The sequence below is a fragment of the Coloeus monedula genome (assembly GCF_965178545.1).
Source record: "Coloeus monedula genome assembly, chromosome: 9".
Taxonomy (NCBI): domain Eukaryota; kingdom Metazoa; phylum Chordata; class Aves; order Passeriformes; family Corvidae; genus Coloeus; species Coloeus monedula.
The window spans coordinates 27,478,965-27,504,775 of NC_138789.1; the positions used below are offsets into that span (position 1 = coordinate 27,478,965).

The following is a 25,811-nucleotide window of genomic DNA, read 5'->3' on the forward strand; positions in this document are numbered from 1 at the left end:
AAGCATGACTGAAGATAAATCACAAGTAAGATTTCTGTATACATCTACTTCTTGTAAGCACTTTTGGGGTACTGCTTCCCTTGGTAGTGCCAAAATAATTTACGAGAATGTTAAAATTCAGCTCAAGACTGGAAAAGAGACTGATGGTCAAGATTTTCAGAGGCTTTTAAATGGAGTCAGGGCAAAAACCTGTATAAAAGACAGATTGATTAAAAATCCAGCTGCCACTGGAGATGACACTGCTACATCAAAATCATCAAACACTTCCTTACTTGTATGGCAACTCTTGCAGCTGGGATGATTTCTTCTACCCTGATGGAGGATCTGTCAGACACAGAGAGCTGGCGGTAGGAGGACTTCTCAGGAGTTCCACAGATGGACATCTGCCTGCTGGCCTGCCGGCTCACATTGCGGAAGGGCCGTGAGGACAGAGCTTCCACCCCATCCTTAATGAAATCCTCATCCAGCAGGGTGGGCATTGTCTGGCCAACCAGCAAGAACCTACATTCACAGAGCAAAAACATCAGGCTTGTATTTGAACACTCACAGAGTGAATGAAATGTAACTCAAAGTACCAATTAATCTTAAATACTAAAAGCTGCATGCTAAAAGCCAACAAAGCAGCACTTTCTCTAATGAAGAGCAATTACATACCTTGCAAGTTGCAGGCAGATGGAATAGACTCCTTGTCTTGTCTCATAGTCTACCTCTGATGGGATGGAATCTCTCTGCATCACATTCACCACCAAACTTAAAAACAAATCAACAAGACAGACTCTGTTCGGAAATGTTTCACATTAGGAGAGCTGCAATTAATTTGTCTCTATCCTTCCTTCCTCCTATTCACTCAGCTGAGTCCCAGTTCAAACTGACTTCTTTGGAGGCCAACATCGTCATTTTCCCCTTTTCTATCTACAGATGGAAGCTTTCTGCTCCTGCTGGAAAATGCTTCAGGATCTCTTGGACAGAGAAGTGCCACCGATAGAATTACTAAGAGCAAAGTATACTTGATAAATCTCACATAATCAGCATTGTCAGGTCCTCCAAACCACTCACATTGTGTCTCAACTCTTATCTGAAGGGTCTGGATTTTCAAGGCTGTAATTAAAAATTTAATTTGGTTCTCCCTGCATGATCTATACTTTGACTGCTTAAAATGTCCACTGGTGGCTACACAGGGGAGTGCAATGTACACACTTGAACCTAAACACTTAAATGTCACCAAACCATCCAAATATAATCCAAACTTTAGTAAAAGCTACACTTCACAAGCTTACTTGTGCCTGATTTGATTTTGAGGTTTAACAGCATGGTTACATATGACAGCTACAGCTGGTACAGTGTAAAACAGCCTTTACAGTGGTAAAACAGCCTTGGGTGGATTTTTTTCTCTGAAAAAGAAGCTGACAGGTGTATTAGTGTGCTACAGTGTGGAAATGGGAAACCACACAACTGCTAACTAAATGAAGTGCTACAAATTGAGTCAAGGTTTTGAAATCTAACCTCAAACCTCCTGCTCTGAGGAAGTTTTCACAGAAAGACTTGGCACAGTTTCTTGCCATTTCATCATCTGCAGTTGGCATCAGCTTGGAGCTCAGCACCTACAATAAATGAATAAATAAGCAGATGTAAACCACCACCCCTCAGTGGTTTTTTACGTGTTGAAGTTTGAGAGTGTAACAGAAAAAAAATCACTACAAATGAAGCTATTAATAATACACTTACACAAAGCTGTAGTCAGTAAAGAGAAATCAGATATATCCAATAAATCTCAAATATTCGGTACATCGATGGCAATTACAGATGTTTATTCTGAACCAAAGGGCATTTTGATCTCATTTCAGTTTACAGGTTAAGGGAAAGGATGAAGTACATGGAATGTCATCTTCTGGTTCACTTGGTGCTCTTTATTAACCCAAATTATCCTTGCTTCCAGATTTTCAATCAACAGTATCCCATAAAACACCCTACAGATGGCTTACTTACTGATTCACACCTTCTGAAATGTAATTGTATTGCTATTATTCTGGTGTTCCTTTGTAAAAGATGGCTCAGGTAATTCTAGATGCCTTATGATCACCACCACTCTGTCATCCCCCTCCTGTTTTAAATCAGCACTAAACTTCAGAGTGGAAATCTCAGAAACATGGCCAGAAGGAAATCCGTGGTCTCTGTGGGTCAGTTCTCATTTATGTTCATAATCCGTTTCACTTCACATAAAAAAACCCCAACACCCAAACAAACAAACAAACCAGAAAAAAACCCCCACAAAAACCCCAAAACCATCAACCAAACAAACCCCAGCCCCTCCCAAAACCCCAGAAAACCCCCCAGATATTATTTACTTTCTTGAAAAGTCTCTTTGAAAGCCAACAATGCTGCAAACAAAATACATCTCTTCCAGGTTCACAGGTCAGAAGAATGTTTTACAGAGTTCCAGGCATGAAATCTTATCACCCCCTGGACATCTGCAACATTCAATTTTCATCTCTTTCATATGTTCTGCAAATTTCCTGCGCACATTTTTTTCAGAAAGCAGTTCAGACTGGTTCCCACATTTTCAACAGATCACCAGCTGAGGGGATAAAAAAGTACATATTCCTTTTCCTGACAGAAACCATCTTCCAATGGGCTTCACTGGAATTGAGGAATGAGTCCACTCATATAATCTACACATCTAATCCAATTTATTACTTCTCATCCCTTGCCAGAAAAGCAAGCAATTTCTGACTTGCTTTTATTACTATTTTCTCTGGCACAGAAGCAGCAGATAACAGTCCCATCCTACTGCAATAAAACCTGTCAGTTCAACAAGACACCCTAAACGTTTACATTTGCTTTGAGTTGTAGAACTTGTCAACATATTCCAAAGACATAATCAAGTATCTTTCACTCCAGCTGTACAGAAAAGGGGGGAATCCTAAGGCAGGAGTGTGATGACAGTGTAGGAAGATGAAGAGCTAACATTAGACTGTAGAAACCTAAAGGGAAGCAACTACAAGACAATTCCTACAGTGATCTTTGCACACACCATGAAGGAAAGAGTAACTTTGTCTAATGTTTTGGAAGCAGTTGGCAATCAGTCCTTCAAACTCAAGTTGTTCAGACCACATTTGTAATGGGCCCTTAGAAAGAGCAGGACTTGCAAGTAGAACTAAACACTGTCCAGCTTTCAGTGTGCAGGTTACAGTGTCCTACAAATGACACCAGCTGAACTCCTGTACTCCTTAAAATCCATTCACTGAACTCTAGGAAAGAATCTTCACATGGTCCAATCCAGCATTTTGGCTAAAGCATTTAGGAGATGCTTCGGGGTTAAAAAGTTCTATGTATTCCACTCTACCTGTGCAGCCAAAACAGGCCAGAGGCCTCTTGGTGAAAGCCCTGCATGTTTGGATAGTGAAAATTCTTCACAGCTGAATGCTTTGTAAAAATACTCCTCCATAGACAGAAAATAGGAGACTTATACAGCACAGAAGTTTCTGACAAATTTAATCAAGCAAAACTAATTCAACTTAAAATAGCTCCCATTAATTTCTAAGTGCCAACTTGTTTTTAATACATATTTTTTATATATACACACACTAAAAATTGCATATCCAGAGACCTAGAGATTCAAGCAGGAATTTTACCTAAACAGTAAGACTTTGATGGTTTTTTTGGTCCTCTCCACTTACTTCAGAACACTCCTTCCACCTTGCAAATCACATAAAGAGGGGCCTGGTTTCTCAGTAAAGTCTCTGAAGGGGAACTTTCTGTCCCTTTCATTCTGTGTAAGATTTATCACACACATAAAAGCAGACAGTGTCATGACATTTGCATTATGACCCCATCACAGTGGACTCCTGCCCAAAAAAACTTAAAAATACTTAAATCTTTGTGCTCAGAAACATTGAAAGAAGCAAATTTGTTTTCTTACCTCTAAATTGTAGAGCACTCTGAAGGTGGACATGCCTGGAGCAAAAGATCTGAAAAGACTTTCTAGTATTGAACTGGCACTGGGCTGATGTTGGTGTTTTGAAGACAAGGATGGGGATTTTGAGGACTGAGAACTGGATTCTGAAAGCAGTGTTTTCTAGGAGGAAAAAGCCACAAAAGAAATATTTTGAGATTCCTGTGTTTTGCTGTAATTGGGAATACATTTCTTATAACCCCTGTAATAACCCTCTCACCTCTGGCTGCTTGGAAATAAGTCAATAATGAACATTGACTTAACATGAACCTTATTTTGCAGTAGTTTCAAACCCTCTGTTATTATAATCTGACAGGGAATTTAAGAAACCTGATAGTAAAATCCTCTTTGTGTAGCTCACCATGATCAATTATTTAACCCATACCTTCCTTCCCAGGGAATCAAGCTGATCAAGAGCCTCCTGAATAGCTGGGTCAGTGGGAATCAGGAGCAGAAGTTTCCTCACTCGCAGTGTTATCCTGAAAAGAAATCAGAAGTTATTTGCACAAAATGGGCTCAGCCACACTAGCCTGGTGGATGCTTGCACACAGTGGAGTGAGTACTCAAACTGGGCACTGGGAGCAGTTCTTCAACATCTAGCAACCATTTAATTTGCTTACCTTGGCTCCTCCAGGTTGGCAAGCTGGTAAAGCATATCAAACACATTACACACGAGAGCCATGACTACTCCAGGGAGGGATTTCTCCTGAGAATTAAGCAGAAATACAAAGGTCTTTTCCTCCCTTCTCTGTTACAGGTAAATTTAACAGAGCTCTTCACTGAAGCAAATGGCCCAGATGCCAACCTGGCCCACAGAAGTCCCAGCTACTTTCTAGGCTGAGACAACATTTAAATTTTTACATTATTCCATTTCCCCTTTAACAGTCAATTTTTGAAGTCAGCTGTTACGACAAGTAAAATACAAAGCAGACCAGGAGTGATCTGAACATGCCAGTTGATGCTTCTTAGTTTATTTTCATAGTGCAGCTTTATTAGTAATGAAAATGCAGAATTCTCTACCCTCAAAAAATACATAAAAAAATTAAACCAGATGGGTCCTGTTTGTTTGAAAAACCCTGCAGAGATGAATAAACACTGAGCAGGCTACCACTGGTGAGAGAGTACAGATTATAAAGTCCAACCTGCATACACAAGGCAGTTGTGTATTTAGATGATTCGTTTCAATTGCAGTTTGAAAGCAAAACCAGATTACTAAAGATTGGATGATCTTACTGGAGCTCCTACTCTCTCCCCCAACTATCCCTGCTTCAGGAAAAATCTGAGGGAAGGTTTCAGGTCATATTATGCTGTACCTGTTCCATTGCATAGGAGGAACTAAATACACTGCTGCTGTTGCTGGAACTGGTTGAGGAATCTGCAGAGCTCCCTGATGGAGTCCCACTTCCCGATGTTTTTACTGTAAGGATTTGTTCATCAGAGAAGCCCAGCTGGTGGAGTAGCTTCTGATCTTTGTTTACTGTTAGCTGCAAGAAAATATTTATCCTTTAGTTCTGGAAGAGACTCAATTTCATAAAGAATAGGAATTCTTTGTAGTTAACATACCAGGCTGTCATTGGCAAATATCTGTATGTTATCCACAGGTGAATTCAACATCTTTGCTATCTTCCACCTGACACTTCCTACAGTTTCATTGCTATGAGCCTGTGAAATTAAACAACACTGGTTCAGTAAGTCTGCTCGAGCAGTAAATGCCAAGAAAAATTAAAGTCTTCCAAAAAAGTCTTCCTGCACAGGGTGGCAAAAGTATTGCCCATAAGAGTGACAGGGCAGGGCAGCAGAGAAATGTTCCAACACCAACAGGACGCAAAAACCTTATTTTTTCCACCCTGGAATGATGATCGAAATACATTTGGTCCACAGGCACTTCCATATTCATATTTTTAACATTTTCAAGAAGAGTTTTCAAGCTGACTGGAGTCTTTATAACCATTTTACTCTATTTATAAAATCCACCAAGAGTGGCTACATAACCAACAGCCCATGGTGCACAAAAGCTGTGCATACCTACCTCTATGGTGAAGGTATCTTTGGTAGACTCATATGTAACATTAAGGGTTAAAAGATGTCCATGGAAAGAGGCACCATGAGGTAGAATAGTTCGGGGAACAGAGTAAAGGTCCTGCAGGAAGAGAAGGATGACAGTAAATACCACCCTTGAAAACAAAGACATTTCTGGGATGGTTGGTAACTAGGGTTGCATGTTAAAATAACTTTTACTGTTTTTAATAAGGTGAAAGTTGTGTTCTTAGCCTTGCCTAGAAGGAAATACACATCTTACCTCTATTGTTATCACGTAACGCTCTGCCAACAGCAGCAGTCTCTCAATTATTACAAGTTTAGTTGACCTAAAGATAAACATTGAGAACAAGAGTAACTTGTCTCGCACATTCATTTCCAACGCCCACGGGTAACTACCATGAATTGTCTGGTTTTGAAGGTACCTTCTTAAACTTGGAGTTAATTCAGCAAAAATGAACTAGGAAAACAGCCCAAGAGGCTTGTGTTGTACTGCTTGAGACGTTGCCAGCTTCAGAGGAAGCTCCATGTTTCTAAAGGTCCCTCCCCATGCTCCTGTATTTAAGTTACTCATATTCAGGTATGACTAAGTAGGCTTGAGGTTAAAAACCCATCCTTTTCTCTCCTAATTTAAAAAGAACCAAAACCAAGCTCCATTGCCCCAGAAATACTATGTGATTAATATGCTGGTAATAAAAATAAACCTGTGGGTGTTTTTGCTTTATTTTGGTTTTTTTGGTTGGTTGGTTTTGGTTTTTGTGGGGTTGGAGGCAGGATGGTTTTTTGGTTTTGATAAGTTGTTTGGGCCTTTTTTTTTTTTTTATTTCTACTTGGCTTTGGTTTTCTTTGTTTCGTTGTTTTTTTTTTATTTATTTAAACAGAGGTTTTTCCAAATCTCTGGAACCCCTATTACACAGCAATTGGAATACTCAATTGAGAAACCACCAGAATATACAGCTACCCATTACTGAGAATTTTAATTAGCACTCGAAATCTCGTGGAAAGCAGCTGGGAGCAAATTATTCCTTGATATTGATTCCTTGAGAGGCTGGCCTACCTGTAAGGAGACTGAACTGATGTTGCCACTGTAGGCATAGCAGTTGCTGTAAGCATTTTTGTAGCTCTTGTAACAGCGTGTGTTAGTGTTGGACCACCGAGTGCAGAGCTGGCTGCCTGCAACACAGAGCAGAGCAAGGGCTGCTTTACAGGGACAGTCAGGATGTCCTGGAAAGCTCAGAGGACAAAAAATATTTGTGGAAAGAATTTTTTTTTTTTTAAAAATGGAATTAGCATAGACAATTATTCTAAGATACAGAACCAAAGGGATGTAGGTACAAGAATAATTAAAATTTGCCCTTTACCTCTAATCGTGTGTAGCAATCGGCAATAAATTTCTTGTGCAGTGATACTGAATCCTGAAGACAAAATGTACAAATTAATTACAACTTAAACTAATACCATGGGAAATACTCATAAACTACCTAGAACCCAACAAATTAAACAGCTGAACATGCAGAGTATCAAGACTCTATGAATGTCAAAGCACATTTATATACAAATATATGCCTACCTTTTTCAATCTAGGAGTTAGATTAATATAGCTGTAATTTATTATCAGTTGAATAGCTTCATTGGCAATTTCTTCATCTGGTGACTCCATTGCAATCTTCCAAATGAAATCCATTCCTATTAATTCCAGTTTTTCTACGCTCTACACAAGAAAGAACAACAGTAAAACATGACTGGATTTCTTACACAATAGTGAGTTGAACCACAGGGACAAAACTGTCTTACATCTTGTTGGGAAAGCACCTTTTGATTAAAACTTAAAAATTTTCTTTTCCAACATGCTGCCAAACTTTGGCATAGTGTTAAATTAAACCAACTGCTGCACATCTGTGTATTTATACAAGAAAAAAATATTGTTTACTAGTGGAAAAACACATTCCAAAGAACAATTCCAAATCTCAGTCAAGCCAACTGAAAAATTAAAAAATTTAAAAGCATGGAGAAATTTAATCTAGAATGGAATTTGTTTCAAAAAAGTCAACATGGTAACTAACCACACAATTAATCATCACAAAACCTGCTATGATCCTTGGCAAAAAATTCTGCATTTGAAGTAAGTTCTCTGTGATAAAGATCTAAAACGCCTATGGAAAACTACTTAACATATAACCATTAATTTAACAAAACCATTGAAGGATCAGAGTTAAAAATTATAGTAGGTTAGAATTTACATGTGATAAGCCTAACTCCCATGCAAAGAGGAAAAGTAAAAAATAATTTAAAAACTACTTTCCCTGCTAGGGAGAAGGAAAAATTGCATACTAGAATTCATGATTACTTAAAAAAATAGCTCAGTCATTCCTCCTGCAAAGTTTTACAAGCTACAAACCAGCTTCCAGCTACCAACTGCTGAATTTTAAATGTTGAAATTGACTCTCCAAGTTTTCGCTTCAGAATTTAACAGTGCTAATGCTACAAGGACAATCTGCAGGTTAATACAAACACGGCCATGTCAAACAGCTGCTACACAATCCTCATTTCACCTCCTCCTGTCCCTAAGAGGCCACAGGGAGGACACAAGAATTTGCCAGAACACACTCACCAGCTGAGTTCCTTGCCTCTTCAGGCGATGGTCACACAGGTTCACATTTTCAAAGAAAGTCTTAAATAAACTAAAACCTGTAAGTGAAAAAAAAAGGTGCAGATTTTTTATTCAAGTCAGGCTTAGTTTCTATGCTTTTTAAAAAAAATGAAGACACCAAATACAGGAGACAAACTTTTCCCTCTACAGCTAATAAAAACCAAAATGATAGAAAAAGACTCCATTATTATATTGATTTATAGAACTGGTTAGATGTTTGATTTGCAGGCTTTGGAAGCAAATTTCTGCTATATATTTCAACCCCAAATCTGTTCACCAAAGCCACTTTCTTACCATTCATAGTAATTTCATACGATTCCAGTTTAAGAATTTTCTCTTTGAAGAGCTGTTGCTGTACATCACTCTCCAGATCATGCTGCCCTTTTGTAAACCACTCAAAGCACATCTGTGAATGAAAGGCAGATATATTTTTTACCCCACTGTCACATCAAATATTTTAGTTTTATACAGCAAACTATGTCAGATACCACAGTAACTCATCTTGTAGAGGTTTCATCGACAGCAAGAGGTTCAAAATCTCATCTCCTGGTAACCTCACATGTTATAGAGATTGCAGCTTTAGGGTACTTCATAGTCACTTTACACACAAATAAAGCTGAATGTCTCTTGTGACTGCACCAACCTCCATGTACCCCTTTTCAAACCAGCATCTCCAACTAATCTCCCAGCCAACATCCCTCTTCCAGTCAAATTTAATGTTAAAAGAGCATCCTGGCCATAAATGAACACCTCCGCTGCTCTAGCCTACACAAAGCATAAAATGCATGACAAGTTTGTGTTTGCTACTCCTACTCCACATGTCTCAACAAACACACATGCTGCTCATGATCCATTAAAATTCCTTCTGCAACCACAGAAACTGACTTTTCAAGTTTTTCTTACCTCTCGATCCAACTCACAAACATCTTGGCCAGTTACAAGGCATTCCCAGATCTCCCTGGCACGATTCCAGCCCAAATAAAGGGTGGCTTCTTGCAGAAAAAATGCCAAAAATTTTAGATGTGCCTCCAAATACTGAGGAAGAGGAAACAAAAACTCAAGCTTAAGACTTTTCTTTCTGAAACAAGAACTCTGAGCATTCATTTCTTTTTTTTTCGCAAATTTAGTTGTCAAACAGTACACTTTAAAAAGCCTGGAAACAAAAACTGTTTGTGAGATTTATTTTTACTTTAAACATACTTTGTGGCTACCTTTCTAAAAACAAACAAACAAACAAATCCCCTTGGATTTGCTCTTACTTTGCTGGTGGGGATATTATTTGACACTAAGTCAAAAGTAGCATGGAAAAAATGATTATCAAAGCACTAGCAACAAACTGCTATTTGCGTGTGTGGCTTCTATGTGCTAATTAGCAAATCTGTTTCAGGTATTAAGAGCTTCACAACACATTCAAGGGTATCACCTCTACCAGGAACTGAAGCTGGTGAAGAAGCTGGAACAGGCTTGGAGACAACAGATCCTAGGATGGGGAGATCTAGCTCTCCACCAGGTAAAGACTTGGCTAAGGAACTGTCATGTTTGCACAGCTTTCCTCTGTATAATAACAAGGCTACAACAAGCCTTCCTAGATAAATATTAGAGCTATTTATAAATGAAAAACTAGAGTAATTATTCACCAGTGAATTTCAAAAATGAAACAACAAGGTAAAGAAACTTGGTACCTCCCGGTAAGTGTATCGGCCATCCACCAGCGTTGCTCCAACCAGCCCTCCTGGGCCTGCCACAGATGCAGCCAGACGGTGACAGGATATCAAGCTTCCTGTCACCAACTTCACTATTTCGAAGTTCTTCTTTAAATCTTGAATAATGCTCTTGGCAATAAAATAAAGAAAGAGAAAAGATGTTTTTAAAATAATAGATAAACAGGGATGTGCATACAGCAGTCTGCTCTTCGAGAGACATGAATCAGAAGGAGTCATGTTCCCCCCTCAGAGTCAGCTGTTCCCCTTCCAAGCACCCAACCCCCCTGATGTTTGTGTTTTCAGCATGTGCTGAAACACACGTTCTGCAGATTGCAAAGTCCCACACCTCCACACAGCCACTCTACAGCACACATGATTGCTGGTAGTTCAGTCTGTTTTCCAAGAGTCAATGTCAATTCAATTACAAAGCAGTTGGTCTAAACATTAGCCATTGTTCATTTCTTAACACAAACATGCCTGTTAATTATTCTACAAAAAGCTGAGAATAAAATAAATTAGTCTTGACACAGCAAACAGATTTATATGTACACACACACACACACAAAGGGACAGCACAGCACCTCTACTCCAACAGTTTATGCTACACCGCTAAACTACTTTTAGAATTGTTTATTAGCTAATTTTTTTTAAATTCAAACTTCCATGTTTGGCAGAGCTACACAGACACAACAAAGGCTTCAAAAATCTTGTCAGCATATAGCCTTACCTTGTCTTGTTTTTGGTAAGTTTGCTTAATAAATGAACGCGTGATTTCATGGAGCTGACGCAAGGCTGGCACCACCCACACAAACTGAGGATTATTGTGCTGGGACGACTGGTAGCAGGAAAGGTAAAAACAATTACACATGTGGTACATGCTCAACAATAGATTAACTTTCCTCTCAGACTCCTGGAAGCCTAATGATATCTGATAATGCTGCTGTTCCAAAACAACAGCTATCACCTCTGCTGGCTTCAGTTACTTGCTCCTGCTCCCTTTCTGAACACACTCAAAGTGCCCTTCTTCACTTTCTACAAGAAGTCCCTTGATACAAACATTTGCCATTTTGCTATCCCTATTATCAAGCCCAAAAGTACCAGCTCCTTGCTAGAGAACATGCAAATTAAGTAGCCAAAAAGAACTCAATTGCACCAGGGAGAGATGATAACCACCACCTTCCTCAATTATGGGAGATGAAGCAGGTCCAAAAGGGCAAAAAAGGGCAAATCCAGTCAAATGATGTTACTTACTGCTAAAGCAAGAGCAACAGAAGAAAGAATCTCTACTACTGAGGCCTAAGAGACATGAAATTTCTGATTGGTGCTGCAAGCAGCCCCCGATAGGAAGCAAAGGATACTTAAGCTGCATTTTGAAAGAGATCCTACAAAGAATAACCCTCCTACCTCATTTTTAGAACTGCTCATCACTTTTCTGGGAGGCTTCATTTTCTGTAAAGTTTGACCACACAGACCAGTACTGAGGTTGCTTGTTCAGAGAAGTGATGTCTGGTTTAAATACTGACAACACCCAAATACCACCTATACACTCAGAGAGGTTGAAGGAACCTGCCCATAACAGACAGCTCCCCACTTGAAGACTCCCTCACAAATTTGAGAAAGCTGCCTTAACATTACATTCCCTCCCAGTTTATGTCTTTGTTTCCCTAATGAAGGGAAATAAGAACACCATGTATTTTAGAAGTCTGCTGTATGCTTACCCCAATCCCTTCTAGATTACAATTACAGCTTTTGTTAGTGTTTCCCACTGCAGCACCTCTGTAAAAGCCCTTGCCAGAATATAATTAAAAGGAATGAGATTAGGAAAGCATAAGAGGAGATCCAAAAGATAAAAACTACAACTTTCACAGACATTGAGAACCCAAAATTTGAAATCCATATTCATGAACACACAGAGAAGTGTGATCAATATCAATAGCTGACATACTATGCCTCCTGAACATCTAAAATTCTCTACAGATGCTGCAACACAGACAAAACCTGATTTATCATGAAAGAAATGAACAAAAAAAGTAGAAGTCTTTTTCTTTATTTACAGCATACTTCAGGCTGAAAAAAAAAGAAGACAGGAGCATTCCTGCAGGCCTCAAGAAAAACTGCCTGCTATGTAACGGTGCAGGAGAGAATATATGCAGTCTTTTAAGCCATGCACATCTCTGCTGCTGCCAGGAAACAGTACAGGCAGCTTTGGGAATGGCTTCTTTATGCTACAGGAAAAGTTAAGTGTTTTACTAAAATACAAAACGACTATGATTTAAATATCGATTTGCATTTTGAGACTTAATGGTCATGCCAGAACACATGCTTTACTCAAAAAAAAAAAAAAAAAAACTAATCTAGGCTTTCACATGAAAGGGACAGTTAAAATACTGACATACCTTTACAGTGGTTCCATTTGCAAATTCTAACCTTGGGCCCATCCTGGTAGTTTCCCATAAACTGATCACTCCTTGTGCTGAAAATTTGCTTAAAACAAAGGCAAGAGACTTACTATGAGTCTCATGATCAACAAAGTGGCTCACACAAAGCCTACCCCTCTCGTGGACTCCCCAAGGTAAGAACTTACAGATGGGACACACAATTTGTGCATCTTGCAAGAAAAGGGCAACATTGAGGCTAGATAAGATTTCATTTTGGAAAAGATAAAATAATGAACCAACCCTCTTAATATCCTCTATGCATTTGATGATGTAGCTCCTTTTGATTGCCTCTTTCACTGCATAAGCATCACTGAGGATTGTCAGGTGTTCCTCTAAGGCCTGCTGGATAAGACTACACGGTAACGTTGGAAGATGAGCCAGCTCCCAAAGTACCTCCAGAACCTGGAGGAAGAAGGGCAAGGATAGTCAGGACCTAGGGAGTACAGAGACTAGCAACTCTACATTTAATAAATCAAAAATCCAAAGGAAAACCATGCACTTGCCTTGCCAGTGGTTGTTTCCACTCGTGCTTCTCGGCCGATGCGTCCGATGAGGCTCAGCAGCTTCTGCCTCACTCGGTCACTCTCTGTCTCCCAGCTCTGGACAGCAAAGAAATAATGAATAAAGCACCTCTGTCAGGCTGTTACATCCCAAGTGTACACAAAAATATAATCCACTTTTGCTTTACTGCAGGAAAATCAAAACACAAACAAGTATGTTTCCACCACACGTATTTCCTTATTTCTGTTGGTGGAAGTTACAGCACTAATTTGCTCAACTCTTTTTCAAATACTATAAGGGATTAAATATAATATTAAAATCTCACTTCAAGTTCCTTAGGACTGGCTACCTAATGTACTTAAAATCCAAGTCAGTTAGCAATACAGTAGCAGATTAGACTTCTGGGTTAACATAAAAATGAGTAGCAAAAGTGTTATTTTTTTAATAGCAAATTTTACATTTATATAGAAAATAAAAATGTATTTAAGGCATTTGCCTTTCAGTAGGCTGGATGCACAAGTACATCTCATCACCTTCTTCCTAAGGAATGTAAATTCATGTGAAAACTTACCTTTTGGATTAGAACAAATAAATGATTGAGCTGATCAGAGCTAAACTTCACAGCAGCTGCAGCAATGATGGTATGTATGTTCTCAATCACAGTGGAGGATTGTCCCGACTGAAAAGGAGGAGGAAAACACAAGAAGGTAGGTCTTTAACCCAAACAAGATAGGGAAAAACCTTCATGTAAGCATCATCTTACTATTCATACTAATGAGTGAGAATAGAAACTTTTGACATGTTAGAAACACAAGTTCAGAGTAAACTGTCTGTGCTCCTCATTTCCCTGGATGAGAAGTCTTTGGAAACAACTCTAAAGCAGGAAAGTACAAGTCTGCCATCACTACAGCAGCTTCAAGCTGCTGCAGTGGCAGCAACGCAAACATCACCTTTTCCATTGCTTGGTGAGGTTCACATGTGGGGTGTTGAATCTTTGGAACTCTCCCAGGCTTTACTCAAAAGTGAGCAATACAAAATCTCCTCCCACACGGATGGGAGCACCATGGTAACAACAGCCAGAGAGGGGGAGGAAGTATTGCTTTTTATTAAAGAATAAAAGCGAGGGAGCTAGAATCACATTTCAACTCTGCTAAGTGTTAAAAACTTGCTATTATGCCACACACACTGCAGAGCTGACAATGTTCAATGAGTTTAGTCTAAAATACCAACATTTGCACAGAGAAAAAAACCATTTCCTGCAGTGGAAGATTTGTTTCTGGCCGAAGTTTCCACATGTCATTTGCATAAACACTCAAACCATCTTCCCCACACAGTAATAAGCTTAATACCCTTAAAGTGAAGGCCAAAAGATGACTTGTCAGTCAATTTTATGGACATACAGGAAGGTAAATGGGAATTCCTACAGTTGGAGCCCACTCTCTTTAAAGTCACACTCTGACTTTAAATTCATACCTCCAGCCACAAACATTAATATCCTAGTTTGGTCTAGACAAACACTCCTGTCACCTGTTTCAAGCTGACAACCTCTTATGCCAAGTCAAATACTTTTGCAGTCCCTTAACACTTGTTGCTAAGAACTGAACTTCATCATAGGATTTAACAGATGTGATACAAGAAACTACCAGAACAATGGTAGTAAAGGAAGAAGAAGAAGAAGGAAGTCTTTGCATTAATTATACTGTTAAAATCTCAACACCTCCACATTGCAATAGAGATGTATAGATTACTTTAAAAAAATCCCTTCCTCAGAGTTGTTTGCTTTTGTAAGACAGTCTAAAAGCACCTGCCTAGTCTTGATTGCTTACCTGAATTCTCCAAATTTTAGTGAGCTCATCTAAGGATAATTTACTGCCCAGCAGCTCAATAATTCCCTTTATACGATCACAGTATTGTGCTTGGTCTATATTACCTGTGGAACAAAGAAAGGCAACTAAATGAATATATTTCATTTAAACAGTAAATAAACAGTATTAGATACACTAAATGAATTTAAAAGAACTAGTTTTTTTTAAAAGAGAGAACAAAGCTGTCTTCATTTGGAAAGTCTGTAACAGTAAAGAAAGACAAGTCTAGCAGTACAAAGAAAAAGAACTTTTCCATGGCTTTTCCATTTTTATTTTGTTTTGCTTCATACATCTGATAGCACACCTACAGAATGTTACTACTTGGGGAGAAAAACACCTCTTTTCACTCTTTTCTAGAGGCTAACAATATACAAACAGAGAGTAAAAAACCCCAGGTAGAGCAGAAGACATTTGCACAGATGTCAAGCAAAGGATTAGATGATAGTAACAGAATTTGCAGGATTTTACTTCATTTTGGAGACAACAAAAACCTTGAACTCTTTGGTTAATAGTGCTCATTAAAATGTACTGAAAGGGAGAGATGAGGTTTTTAAATTTAAGTCATTCAAAGCGCGTGCCAAAAGGCTTTGTGAGACTTCTTACCTTCCAGAGCAATGGACAGGACTGAATTCTCCACGAGCCAGTTCAACAGTCGGTCTGTGTCTATGGCATTCTTCACTGACTTGGAGACAGTGCTGTCTTCTATTAATTTTGTTACCTAGAAATTGCAACATGTGAGATTTTAACAAAAAAATTCCTGCCTGCATCACACACACACACCAAAATCTATTCAAAAAGGCTTATGATAAAGTGTGAATCCTGAAATATTCTGAGTACAGAAGGTGTTGGAGATTTTTCGGGTCAGTTGTTTTTGGTGGGGTGTTGGTTTTCTTGTTTGTTTGTCTGTTTTGTTTTTCAATAAGCTGTTTAAAGGCAAATTCCTAACCAGAAACACCATGTCATCAGTCTCTGATGCAGCAGAATCTTATTCTCAGTCTGACACAGAAAAGCTGGCCTGCGCTGCCAGGTATTTTTCTACAGATATGCCAGAAGTAGGTTATCTCAGGCTTCTGCTTGTTACACTCAAATCAGTGTCCTATTTTTTATCCAGTACTGAACTGATACAGGCTCCTCACTCTAGGGAGAAAGAGCACATTTCTGCTAAAATCTTCAAAAGCTGCACTTTTATAAATTCACCACGGATACACAGAATTTATGATTAAGAACCAAACAGCAGTGAGGTTTAACATCTCAATTTTCTCATAAATAAAGGAAAAAAGCAGAAAGATGGACTCAAACATTACAACAACTATACAATGGCAACTATAATAAAAAATACAATTACATAGTGCAATGACCTGATATGAGTGGACTAAGACATCAATATAGGTTTAAGTCCCATTTGGGTTTTTTTTCATTTCCTCTCAACAAAAGGAGAAAAAAGGGATATGCCACAGGATGCTCAGGATTATCCAGGAGTGAATAGTCAATGAATAGCATAGACCAGTGCTTATAAATCAATCTAAAATTGCACTTCTTAGATTTGTGCACTTCTCAAACTCTGTCTGATTGGGAGACCTTGCAGTGGCTACTAATATTAACCACTCCTGTCATATTAACTTAGCTTGGTGTTAATTTTGAACTGAGCTTTTGCTAAGGCAACACAATTTGCAAGGAAATATTGCGCCATCTCTTTTTTTCAGGCTGTGGTTTCAGAGGCTTATTAACAACCCATCCCACCCAAGCACAGGCTCTCTGTGCACACAGAGACAGACAAAAAGCCAACATACTTCTTTGAGGGAATTCATTTTTGCACTGAAGTGGGGGGATTTCAACATGCGCAGCAGAATGTCCAGCCGCAAGTCATCGACCGCCGTGACCAGGTCAGGTTGGAAGCGCATACACAGCAGTTTGATCCCAGACAAGAGCTCAGGGATACTCACCAGTCTCTGTTGGAAACAAAACAACAAGAAAGAGACAAATAGAGGCATTGGTATTTTTGCTATTCTGCTACAGATGTCAGTGACTCACGAAGAGTAGGTTTAGTGACCAGACTGTTGAATCAAAACACAGCACCTCGTACATCTGAAAGTATTACTTGTACACTAGAAATTTTAAGGCAATAAAACCTTTGGTTAAAGCTGCAAGTTTGGTACAGTAAATTGCTCTCTTTTGGTTCAACAACCTGTGAATACCTTCCTGTTTAAAATTAACAACTTAAATCTAAGTAAAAAGCCAACACAATTTAATAGAACTGAAGGCCAAATTCAGGGTAATGCAGGAAGTAGCCACAAGTTACACAGACACTTTACCAACAACTACCAAATTCTCAGAAGCAATCAGCTAATGCGACAGTAATATGAATTTAACAGACTGCAAGACAGTAAATATCTTTGAGTCAGAGAAGTGAGCATTCAGCATGCCGCACAAGGGGACCAACAAAGCCAAAAAATTGATAGCAACAGCAGCAAAATATTTTTAAAAAGGGTCATAAATCAGATATTTACTGAAAAGCATATTGAATGGAATTGGGTAAATGCATTTTCATCTATGTCATTCAGTCAGAATTTAGAACAGGCTGCATTCTTGCCAGTAAAAAGAAAGCTATTGTTCTAGTTTACACTGACAGCATTTCCAAGACAGGCAGGAAGTTCTTCCTAAATATTTAATATGTAAAACATTACCTTGTCTTTCAAGTCCTTCTCTTCTACATTCTGTACATATTTAATCATTTTATGAATGACTGGATCCAGCATGGGCTAAAGAATGTGAGAAAAGGCATGACAATCATTTTAATGTTTCCTGAAATCAATAAAATTACTCGAAAGACGTGACTGCAGCAAAAAGGAAATACTTAGCTGAAAGCTACCATTAACCTAGAGATAAAGCAAGACCTACAACAAAGATAAAACTATCCTGGTAGCTATGTCCAGGAAAAGAAAAAGCAATTAGATTAAGAACCCATTTCAGACCACTGTACTGCAGGTTTGCACAGAGACAGACCAACAGCCCTCTAAAAGTGCAGCAGTTATTAGGTGCACGTGCCTCTCTGACTCCCAGGGGATTCTAAACTACATCCTCTTCAAATAAAATCTTTCAGTCACTTAAGTCAATAGTTTTTTTGGTGGTGAGGGCAGGTATGAAGCCTGGAGTACGTTTGCACATACAAAGAGATCCTGGTGAATTTTTTGCCTGTACCACAATTTTTGCAGTGTAAACTCCCATATCCATGTGCTTGATCTCAGCCAGGAAGTTAAACTAAAAGCAAAATCCATCCATCAGGCTGGATTCTTTTCCCACATGGTTTATACTGATGAAGCTTACTAGTGACAGTGGTAAAGCTTCTCATTGCTACAGATGTAGATACATGACTACAGATCATTGCTTGGAAAACGAGTCTGAACATTGTCTGAGCCCCTTATTCAACACCTCAAGATGCTCAAAATGGTTCTTGTACTTTCTGCAACGTGAGGTTTGAAGGCTTTTCAAATTAGTCACCAGTTTCACACCAACACAGTTGGAAATGAATTTTCAGTCCTCTTATAAGTCATAACAAAGACATTTTACCTGTACTACAGAAGAGTTAAGATACTCTGCACAAACTCCAAATGGTTGAACTAATGCAGAGATTGCCTGAAAGGAAGACAGCAAGTATTTAGGTGCATATTTAAGAGATTTTTTCATAGTTAGTAACCTATAGCTTAAAAGGCAAATGAAGGTGAACAAGTATTATTTATCTCATCATACATTTCCAGTCATTTGCTACAACTGTTTTTGGTGTGCAAGTCCTTTACAACACATGGTTTAAGAAAGATTTACTCTATGGCACACAGTAGAGTATGTGCTATATATTATACATGGCATGCAGTATGTGTTATATATTTTTGTCTGAAATAAAAAATGCCTTCCCAGTTTTCACTAATCTTGGTCCTCTCATCACTCTGTTCAGTGTTCTCTGACAGATCCTGTTTCAGTCACAGAAATAAACAGACGGAAAGGAACATATCACATTTTGCTTGCTCTCTACAGCAATCAGAAGTGTGAATGCAAAATTTAAGGTTAAAGCCATATGGCAAATTTTTTTCCCAAAGCATTATGTGGGAGAAAGCTTTTGTAAATGTGTCATATACATGTCAAGATCTCTTCAATGCATGATTTTAAAGTGGTATCTATCATCAAGAAATTAAATGTATAAAGGTATTTGTTTGCCAATAAATAACATCAAAATCAGTTTCTTTTCACACTGGATCAAGAATTGTGGAACTGAGTGTGCAGCAGTGCAATCCAAGGCCCAAATTAAGTGACGTTGACCCAGATTTCCTTCCTAAGCAAGCAGTTATTAATCATTAAACAAAGTCAAGTCAAAGTTTCTGTTACAGGACTGGGATGTAAATCAAGTTTTTCCTTATTCTTCTGTCAAGCTCACATATGAACCTATCTCTATATAGAGCAGAAAACATCAATATCCCAAGAAAAAAAGTTGAATTCTCTCCAAGTGGCATGTCACTGAAAGCAGACTGATTTTCTACTGGGGGACAAGGTTCCACATGACATCGTTTTCCTTTAGCCTCCTCATTCTCCAAAGCTTGAAAGAATTGGAAGTCTCCTGAATATAGGTTAGGAAGCTAAAACTAACCAAGTCAGACTTCATCACTAAAAATAGTTTAGCTCTGTTGAACCAGTCAGTTTTAAGACACAGCTCCTAAAAAGTTGTTTAGGATTAGACACTGTCTGTCTTCCTAAGGATTTTTTTCCTTAAACAGCAATTTCTGTAATAAATGACAGAAGTCAATTCACTTGCAGCTAAATGCAGCTATGGGTGCAGTAAACAGAAAACCAGGCACATACTGATGAACATACAATGAAACTACTTTGATTGATGTCTAACCAGAAGGCTGAATGCTAGCAGAAAGGTACACTAATTTCTCCTCTTTTCTGTGAAGTCTCAATTGCTTTTCAGTCAGGATTCTTATGTATAACCTCATTTGACTGCCAGCCTGACAGCACTTCTCCAGGGCTCTATGGGAGTGTTGCTCTGGTACCAAAGAAAAGGTAAAAAGCACTGCCAAAAGGGACTTTGATGGTTGTCCCTGAAGGGTGCAATGGAAAGGGAAAAGTCTCATGACACAAGATGGACTTACCCCAAGTTCAATATCTTCTGAATTGAGTTTGGACTGAATTGCTGAAAATCCACCCAACTCTGCAAACTGAAAGAAAATAATCAGCATTACATAGTGAACAACAGTATTTTATCTTTTAAATAAGAGATTATAGAAAATACTCCACTGACAGTTCCTGAGATGCCAACAAGTGTCCTTTACCATGGAACATCCCATCCAAAAGAAGCTTTATATTTTCATGGGAGTTCAGGGGCACACGGGGGAATGCAATGCAATTACACATGGCACCAGAGTTTAAACATCAAGCTAGAAACTCTGTCTTGAGTAAAAATGGACATAGGGAGGAAAGGCAGACCACATACAGCAACAGCTGACTTGCCACTTTTTCTTGGGGGACCTGTGACTGCAGCCTCAGCTGGGCTCTCAAATTCCTCTAGTCATAGATACCACATTAGGGTAAAGGTGCCCAAGGGAGAAGGCAGCAACTCAACAAGCTGTATTTTACAAGGCAGGATTAAAATCTTAGACTATTTTTCTGTGGTTGTCAGAAAAGTGAGGAGTGAAAAAACAAGTCAGGGCAGGGTGGGGGATGGGAGAAGAAATTATCTCTGAAGACCAATGAATTCAAGTGACAAACAACAATTCTGGTTTACATTTACCTACCCTGTTTACCAGATCCACCAGCCACCCGTGAGGCTCCTTGAACAATAAGATCATGAACAAATTAGCAGCTGCAACATCAATGCTAAACATTTGTCTTCTGAAACAGACATTTGGACAGACACGTTCAGCCCATTAGCCCCCACCTCAAATGGATGTACTATTACACAAATAAAACAATGCTTGTAACAGCTCCTTTATTAAGTATAGCTGGAGCTCTGGTTGGTTCTCATGAGCATCATCCTGTTTTGGACTCTGCCTGACATCACTGCCCATGTGCTGTGGCAACAGATCACACTGTGGCTGCTGACTCACACTCAACTGTATTTACAGCACTGTAGCAGTGTGGAACATTACTAAAGCACCTTTCCCAAAGCAGCAGATGTAGGATTTTCCTTCTGTGGCCACAAACTTGTTTCCTGAAGGGGAAATCAACTCCATTGATGCTGTTTTGGACCCACCCATGTGGAACAACTGTGACAAGACAGTGTAAACCTCAAAAACTGCCTCCTTGCCAGTGTGTCTGAGTTGAAGATATTTTATCCCTGGCTGTCAGAAAAGCACAAATTCTCTGCTGGAATTGAACACTTGGAGTTATCCTGGTCATTTCACACTCAACAACCAAACAGATGTCAGTATTAGAAACACAGATCTACCCGTTGTGTGCTTCATGTCTAAAGCAACACACAGATTGTTGTGCTACTTTAAAGTACATCCATTTCTAAATGCAGCTTTTAACAGGGCATCAGAACAATTTGAGAGCACAAATTAATGTCTACAGATCAACACATACTCAACATCTATTTTCTATAATTCTTGGTGACATATTTAAATTTAGTGTGATAAATACCTACTAACCAAACAATCTTATCTGAAACAAAGACATCCACCCTAAAATAAGAATTTAGGGCATGGCCATGCTTACCTTCTGAAAAGTGGATATGGGTGAGACAGCATGCATGTTCCCTTCCCCAAAGACTTCTGCCCAGTTTCTCTGGCACACCTTCATTCGATTCTTGAAATGATATTCATTGTCGGGATTAAATGCCTTGAAAGAAAAGCCCATGGCAATGAACAGGTGGCTTATGCCAGTTTCAAAACTTATCTTGATAACATTTGACTGTTTCAGTTGAGCATTCTCCTGGCTGACAGTTAAAGATCTAGCAAAAAAATAAAGTTGAACACAAGCTCCCTGCTCCTGCCTCTCACTTCTCACCATATAAAGCATTTTGAAGCTTCCATTCTGTATGGACAATATCCAATAACCACATGAGCCAGAGGTCCATCAAACAGAGAACTGAACTCAAAGTATCAGTTTTAACACATAAATAGCAAAGTGACAAAAACGTGCTTTTTTTAAAAACTGCTAGTTTTCAGAAGTTCTGAACAGCACCCACCCCTCTGAATTCCATACTGGATGTTAAGTATCTGCAGCAAGCAATGGCTGCAGTTTTTAAGACAATGAATTACAACTTACACAGCTGGAAAAAGCATCAGCTGCAGAAATACAAAATGCCAAATGCCCAGGTATTAGAAACTGCATCAGAGAGTCAAATACCATTGTAAGCACACCAAGCAGGCCCACGGGAATAGGATCTTGTTTTACTCTTTCTGCAACCAGGTCCACCAGCAGCATGAGCATGTTGTAGATTCCTTCATGGATTTCGGTTCCCCACTTGTGAACAGCACTGGATGTCAACAGCTAACAAGAAAAAAAAAAAAAAAAAAGTAATTTTTTTACAAGTTTGAGCACAATCACAAACCAGGAGAAATTTATCAACTCCTGAGACTGTTTTCAGAGCAAATGTTTCCTTGGAAGGCACTCATAACTGTCTGGTGTGTTTTTCAGATGTTCTTTCTGCACTAATGGCTTAAGAGTTAATTCAATTCATAATTTTGCAGAAGAACACCTTAAATCACACTTTAGGACAGAAAATAAAATCTATCAAACTGTTTTCCATTTGCATGCACTGGTAGAGACCGTAACCTTTGCAAAGAACAACTAATATGAAATGAATCTGCAGATTGAACACACAACTATTAAATCTTGAAACAGGCAGCCACAGAGCTGCACTGATTCAGCTAAGGTAACCATTTATCAATTCACACTTTCTGAGCATCTCCTATTGGAAAACAAAGCACATGTACCAGGAGAGAGAGTTATTTAGTGCTGCTTCCACCTACTGAAACATGTTCTTTAAATCTGGTTTCATGGTTGTTTATAAAGGACACTTGGCTGCCATCTGCAAACTTCATTTAATTTCTGCTGTATTTGAACAGAAGCAGATAAAAAAACTTAATAGTTTAAATACAATTACTTTTTGTACCACTAATCGAGTTTCTTGCAAATATTTCAGCAAATTGTAATTCAGCACATTCTGAACTTAGATTTCCACAGATTATCCTTCTGGAGGAACAATCTACATTGCTTATTTCTTATGCAAACAATACCAAGTGATATAAAACTATTGCATGTAAGATTAGTACTCTGATAACTAAATGAAAAAAAAATTTTTCCCTTGAATTTCTACCTTCCTTAAATATAATCATATTCTCAGTATTTTAACACTAGGACAGAGTAACTTTTTAAAGGGTATGTATGTGTTCTTATACATATGGTCTAAAAACTGGGCAGGAAATTTAGGCAGCACCTGAAGTGGATGGAATAGAGGGAAGCCAATTATTTTGGGAAGCTCTAGAGAGAAAATTCACAATAGCCCAGAGAAACACAGGGCATTAAGAACTGAGGTGAAAGATAAAATTCTAAATGGACTGTGAAAAGAATTTAGCAACCCTCTGAAGAAATAAGAGAAAGAACAGTTAATGGAAACCTGATCATGAACTTGCCACTAATGGCCATATCCAAGGGTCTCTAAACCTCTCTTTGGGCTCTGGTAATTACTACAGGGCTCTTCATTGAAAGGGAAAAAAAAAAAAAGAAAATTACTTATGGGCTAAAGTTGGCCAGTTACAGAACTGGGACCTTGTATGATTTAAATCTCTACGATTTTAACCCAGGAAAGTAATTTGAGTGTGATTTTAATCCAAGAACCCACTTAGTAGCTGCCTGAAGTCTGGATTACAAAACACTTTTTCACCATGAACAATGCAAAGAAACACTGAACTGGCCTACTGTGTCTACTTACCTTTTTAAATGCTTCAGGCATGCATCTGTCCATAAACCTCTTGCAATTCTCATCGGAATCAGAAAGACCTTTACAGAAAGGAGAGTGCTTTTGAACAGTACTTTAAAAAAATTACTTTTTAAGATGACCTCAGGGACCTGGTTGCAAGTTTTTGGGAACACCAATCCAAACCAGCAGTCATAAAAGTGCTACTGTTCATTCGTAACTAGCATGCTTTTCAAGCCACAAAAAGCATGGGTCGAGAGAACCTGATTTTCAGAACTAAGAATTCATTTCCCAACACCTTTTACAACTTCTTCAAGCATTATTAGAACCATAAGTAACGTGTAAACTTCAGAGTTTACAATTCATACATTACTGATACTTCACAGCCTCCTTCCAAAACCAAATGAAAGCACAGCCTTTTAACACGGATTGGAAACAAAGAAGCAAACCAGAACCACTTAACTTCTACTCTTCCAAGAGATTACAACATCCTTTAGTCTGCCATCAGGCGTGACTGAAAAACTATCTTGTACTCTCATTATACATCAGTTGTTGGGTGTGGTGCCTCCGTAACACTCTTAACCCCAGCCAAAGAACAGAATACAGAAGAGCCAAATTCAGTTCTAATGCAATGTAAGCATTTCACCAGGGAAAAACAACCACTTATACAAGCATGGTACAGCAGGCATTGAGATGACAGCTTGTTTTTATGAATGAAAAATAACCAGCACAAGGAAAAAAAAAGAGTCAGTAATTTAGCTCTGAAAAGATGTAATTCCCTGAATCATTAGAACATAAAGAAACATGTGTGCCACTTTTTGAAAAAAACTTAAGCAAACAAATTACTTTAGAGAGAAAGAAAAGAGATCAATGTTGTTTTTACAGTTCACTGTTAACCACTTTCCCAGAGATGGGATTGTTGAGCAGGGTGCAAGTATACAGCAGCAAGATTAAACCAAAAGACACAACTGCCCAACATTCTGTCTGTGACACCCTCTGAACAGATAATCTGTGTATTTGTGAAAGGGAACTTACCCAGTCTTGCCAGGTAGGTGGATGCAATTAGGCACTTGCCTAGAGACTCCTCCCGCTTGTAGGGTATGGACCAGTGATCTGTCAAAACTCTGCTCTCCAGTTCATACAAGTTGGTTGTTGGAAACTCAATCCCTTCACCAGAGCAATTCCCATTTTCATCATTTTTCTGTGGGTGAAAAAAAAAAGTTCAAGTGACACAGTTTCCTAGGCACATTAAAGGGTTTAGAAAAGGCAGCTGTGCTTGTAACAAGCATGTCAAATTCTCAACCCTGAGGCTGCTCGTATTTTTCAAAGTAGAATTTAATATTTCAATTTGAATTGAAGGGATTACATACCTTGATGTATTTCGTGTAGGTGATAACTACTATGTTTACATAACTAATTGATAACTAATTGCCTATTTAAGAGGCAAATCTGGTTCCATAGGATATCAGATCCTAGAGCCAGGTGATAAGTACTTCCAGTCCCTGCGAGACTGTAGAGTACAAATTTTGATCTCCATAGATCTGTGTATTAATCTTCTGTTCAACAACTCACGCAGAATATGGGAACAGTTTACTCTAAGGGAAGTCCATTTCATCCCACCACATTAGAAATACAGGATACTGTTTCAGTACATCAGGATTTTCTTTTACTAACTACTAATCTAAAGAAAAATCTACATCAAATATGGTTGTCCAACAAGGTAATGTAATTGTCCTTCTCCTGAAGTCATAATG

At 38.6% G+C, this 25,811-nt stretch overlaps 1 protein-coding gene across 4 annotated transcripts in view; it reads right to left on the reverse strand.

Annotated features, from left to right (window-relative positions):
• The window catches only part of USP24 (ubiquitin specific peptidase 24), a 60,932-nt gene that overhangs the window by 23,197 nt on the left and 11,924 nt on the right, over positions 1–25,811 (reverse strand). For all 4 annotated transcript variants that reach the window (XM_082287132.1, XM_082287134.1, XM_082287135.1 and 1 more), the window contains exons 2-33: positions 25,093–25,258; positions 24,073–24,140; positions 22,485–22,628; positions 21,852–21,974; positions 20,930–20,965; positions 20,288–20,353; positions 18,714–18,779; positions 17,831–17,905; positions 16,937–17,095; positions 15,750–15,864; positions 15,108–15,211; positions 13,853–13,960; positions 13,284–13,379; positions 13,021–13,182; positions 11,070–11,177; positions 10,322–10,471; positions 9,543–9,674; positions 8,934–9,045; positions 8,601–8,677; positions 7,560–7,700; positions 7,351–7,404; positions 7,047–7,162; positions 6,252–6,318; positions 5,982–6,092; positions 5,516–5,614; positions 5,266–5,436; positions 4,573–4,658; positions 4,338–4,431; positions 3,920–4,075; positions 1,504–1,601; positions 655–750; positions 273–501 (exon numbers count right to left, since the gene is read on the reverse strand). In XM_082287132.1, the coding sequence (XP_082143258.1) occupies positions 273–501; positions 655–750; positions 1,504–1,601; positions 3,920–4,075; positions 4,338–4,431; positions 4,573–4,658; positions 5,266–5,436; positions 5,516–5,614; positions 5,982–6,092; positions 6,252–6,318; positions 7,047–7,162; positions 7,351–7,404; positions 7,560–7,700; positions 8,601–8,677; positions 8,934–9,045; positions 9,543–9,674; positions 10,322–10,471; positions 11,070–11,177; positions 13,021–13,182; positions 13,284–13,379; positions 13,853–13,960; positions 15,108–15,211; positions 15,750–15,864; positions 16,937–17,095; positions 17,831–17,905; positions 18,714–18,779; positions 20,288–20,353; positions 20,930–20,965; positions 21,852–21,974; positions 22,485–22,628; positions 24,073–24,140; positions 25,093–25,258 (3,585 nt within the window). The remainder of the gene's footprint in view (positions 1–272; positions 502–654; positions 751–1,503; positions 1,602–3,919; positions 4,076–4,337; positions 4,432–4,572; positions 4,659–5,265; positions 5,437–5,515; positions 5,615–5,981; positions 6,093–6,251; positions 6,319–7,046; positions 7,163–7,350; positions 7,405–7,559; positions 7,701–8,600; positions 8,678–8,933; positions 9,046–9,542; positions 9,675–10,321; positions 10,472–11,069; positions 11,178–13,020; positions 13,183–13,283; positions 13,380–13,852; positions 13,961–15,107; positions 15,212–15,749; positions 15,865–16,936; positions 17,096–17,830; positions 17,906–18,713; positions 18,780–20,287; positions 20,354–20,929; positions 20,966–21,851; positions 21,975–22,484; positions 22,629–24,072; positions 24,141–25,092; positions 25,259–25,811) is intronic.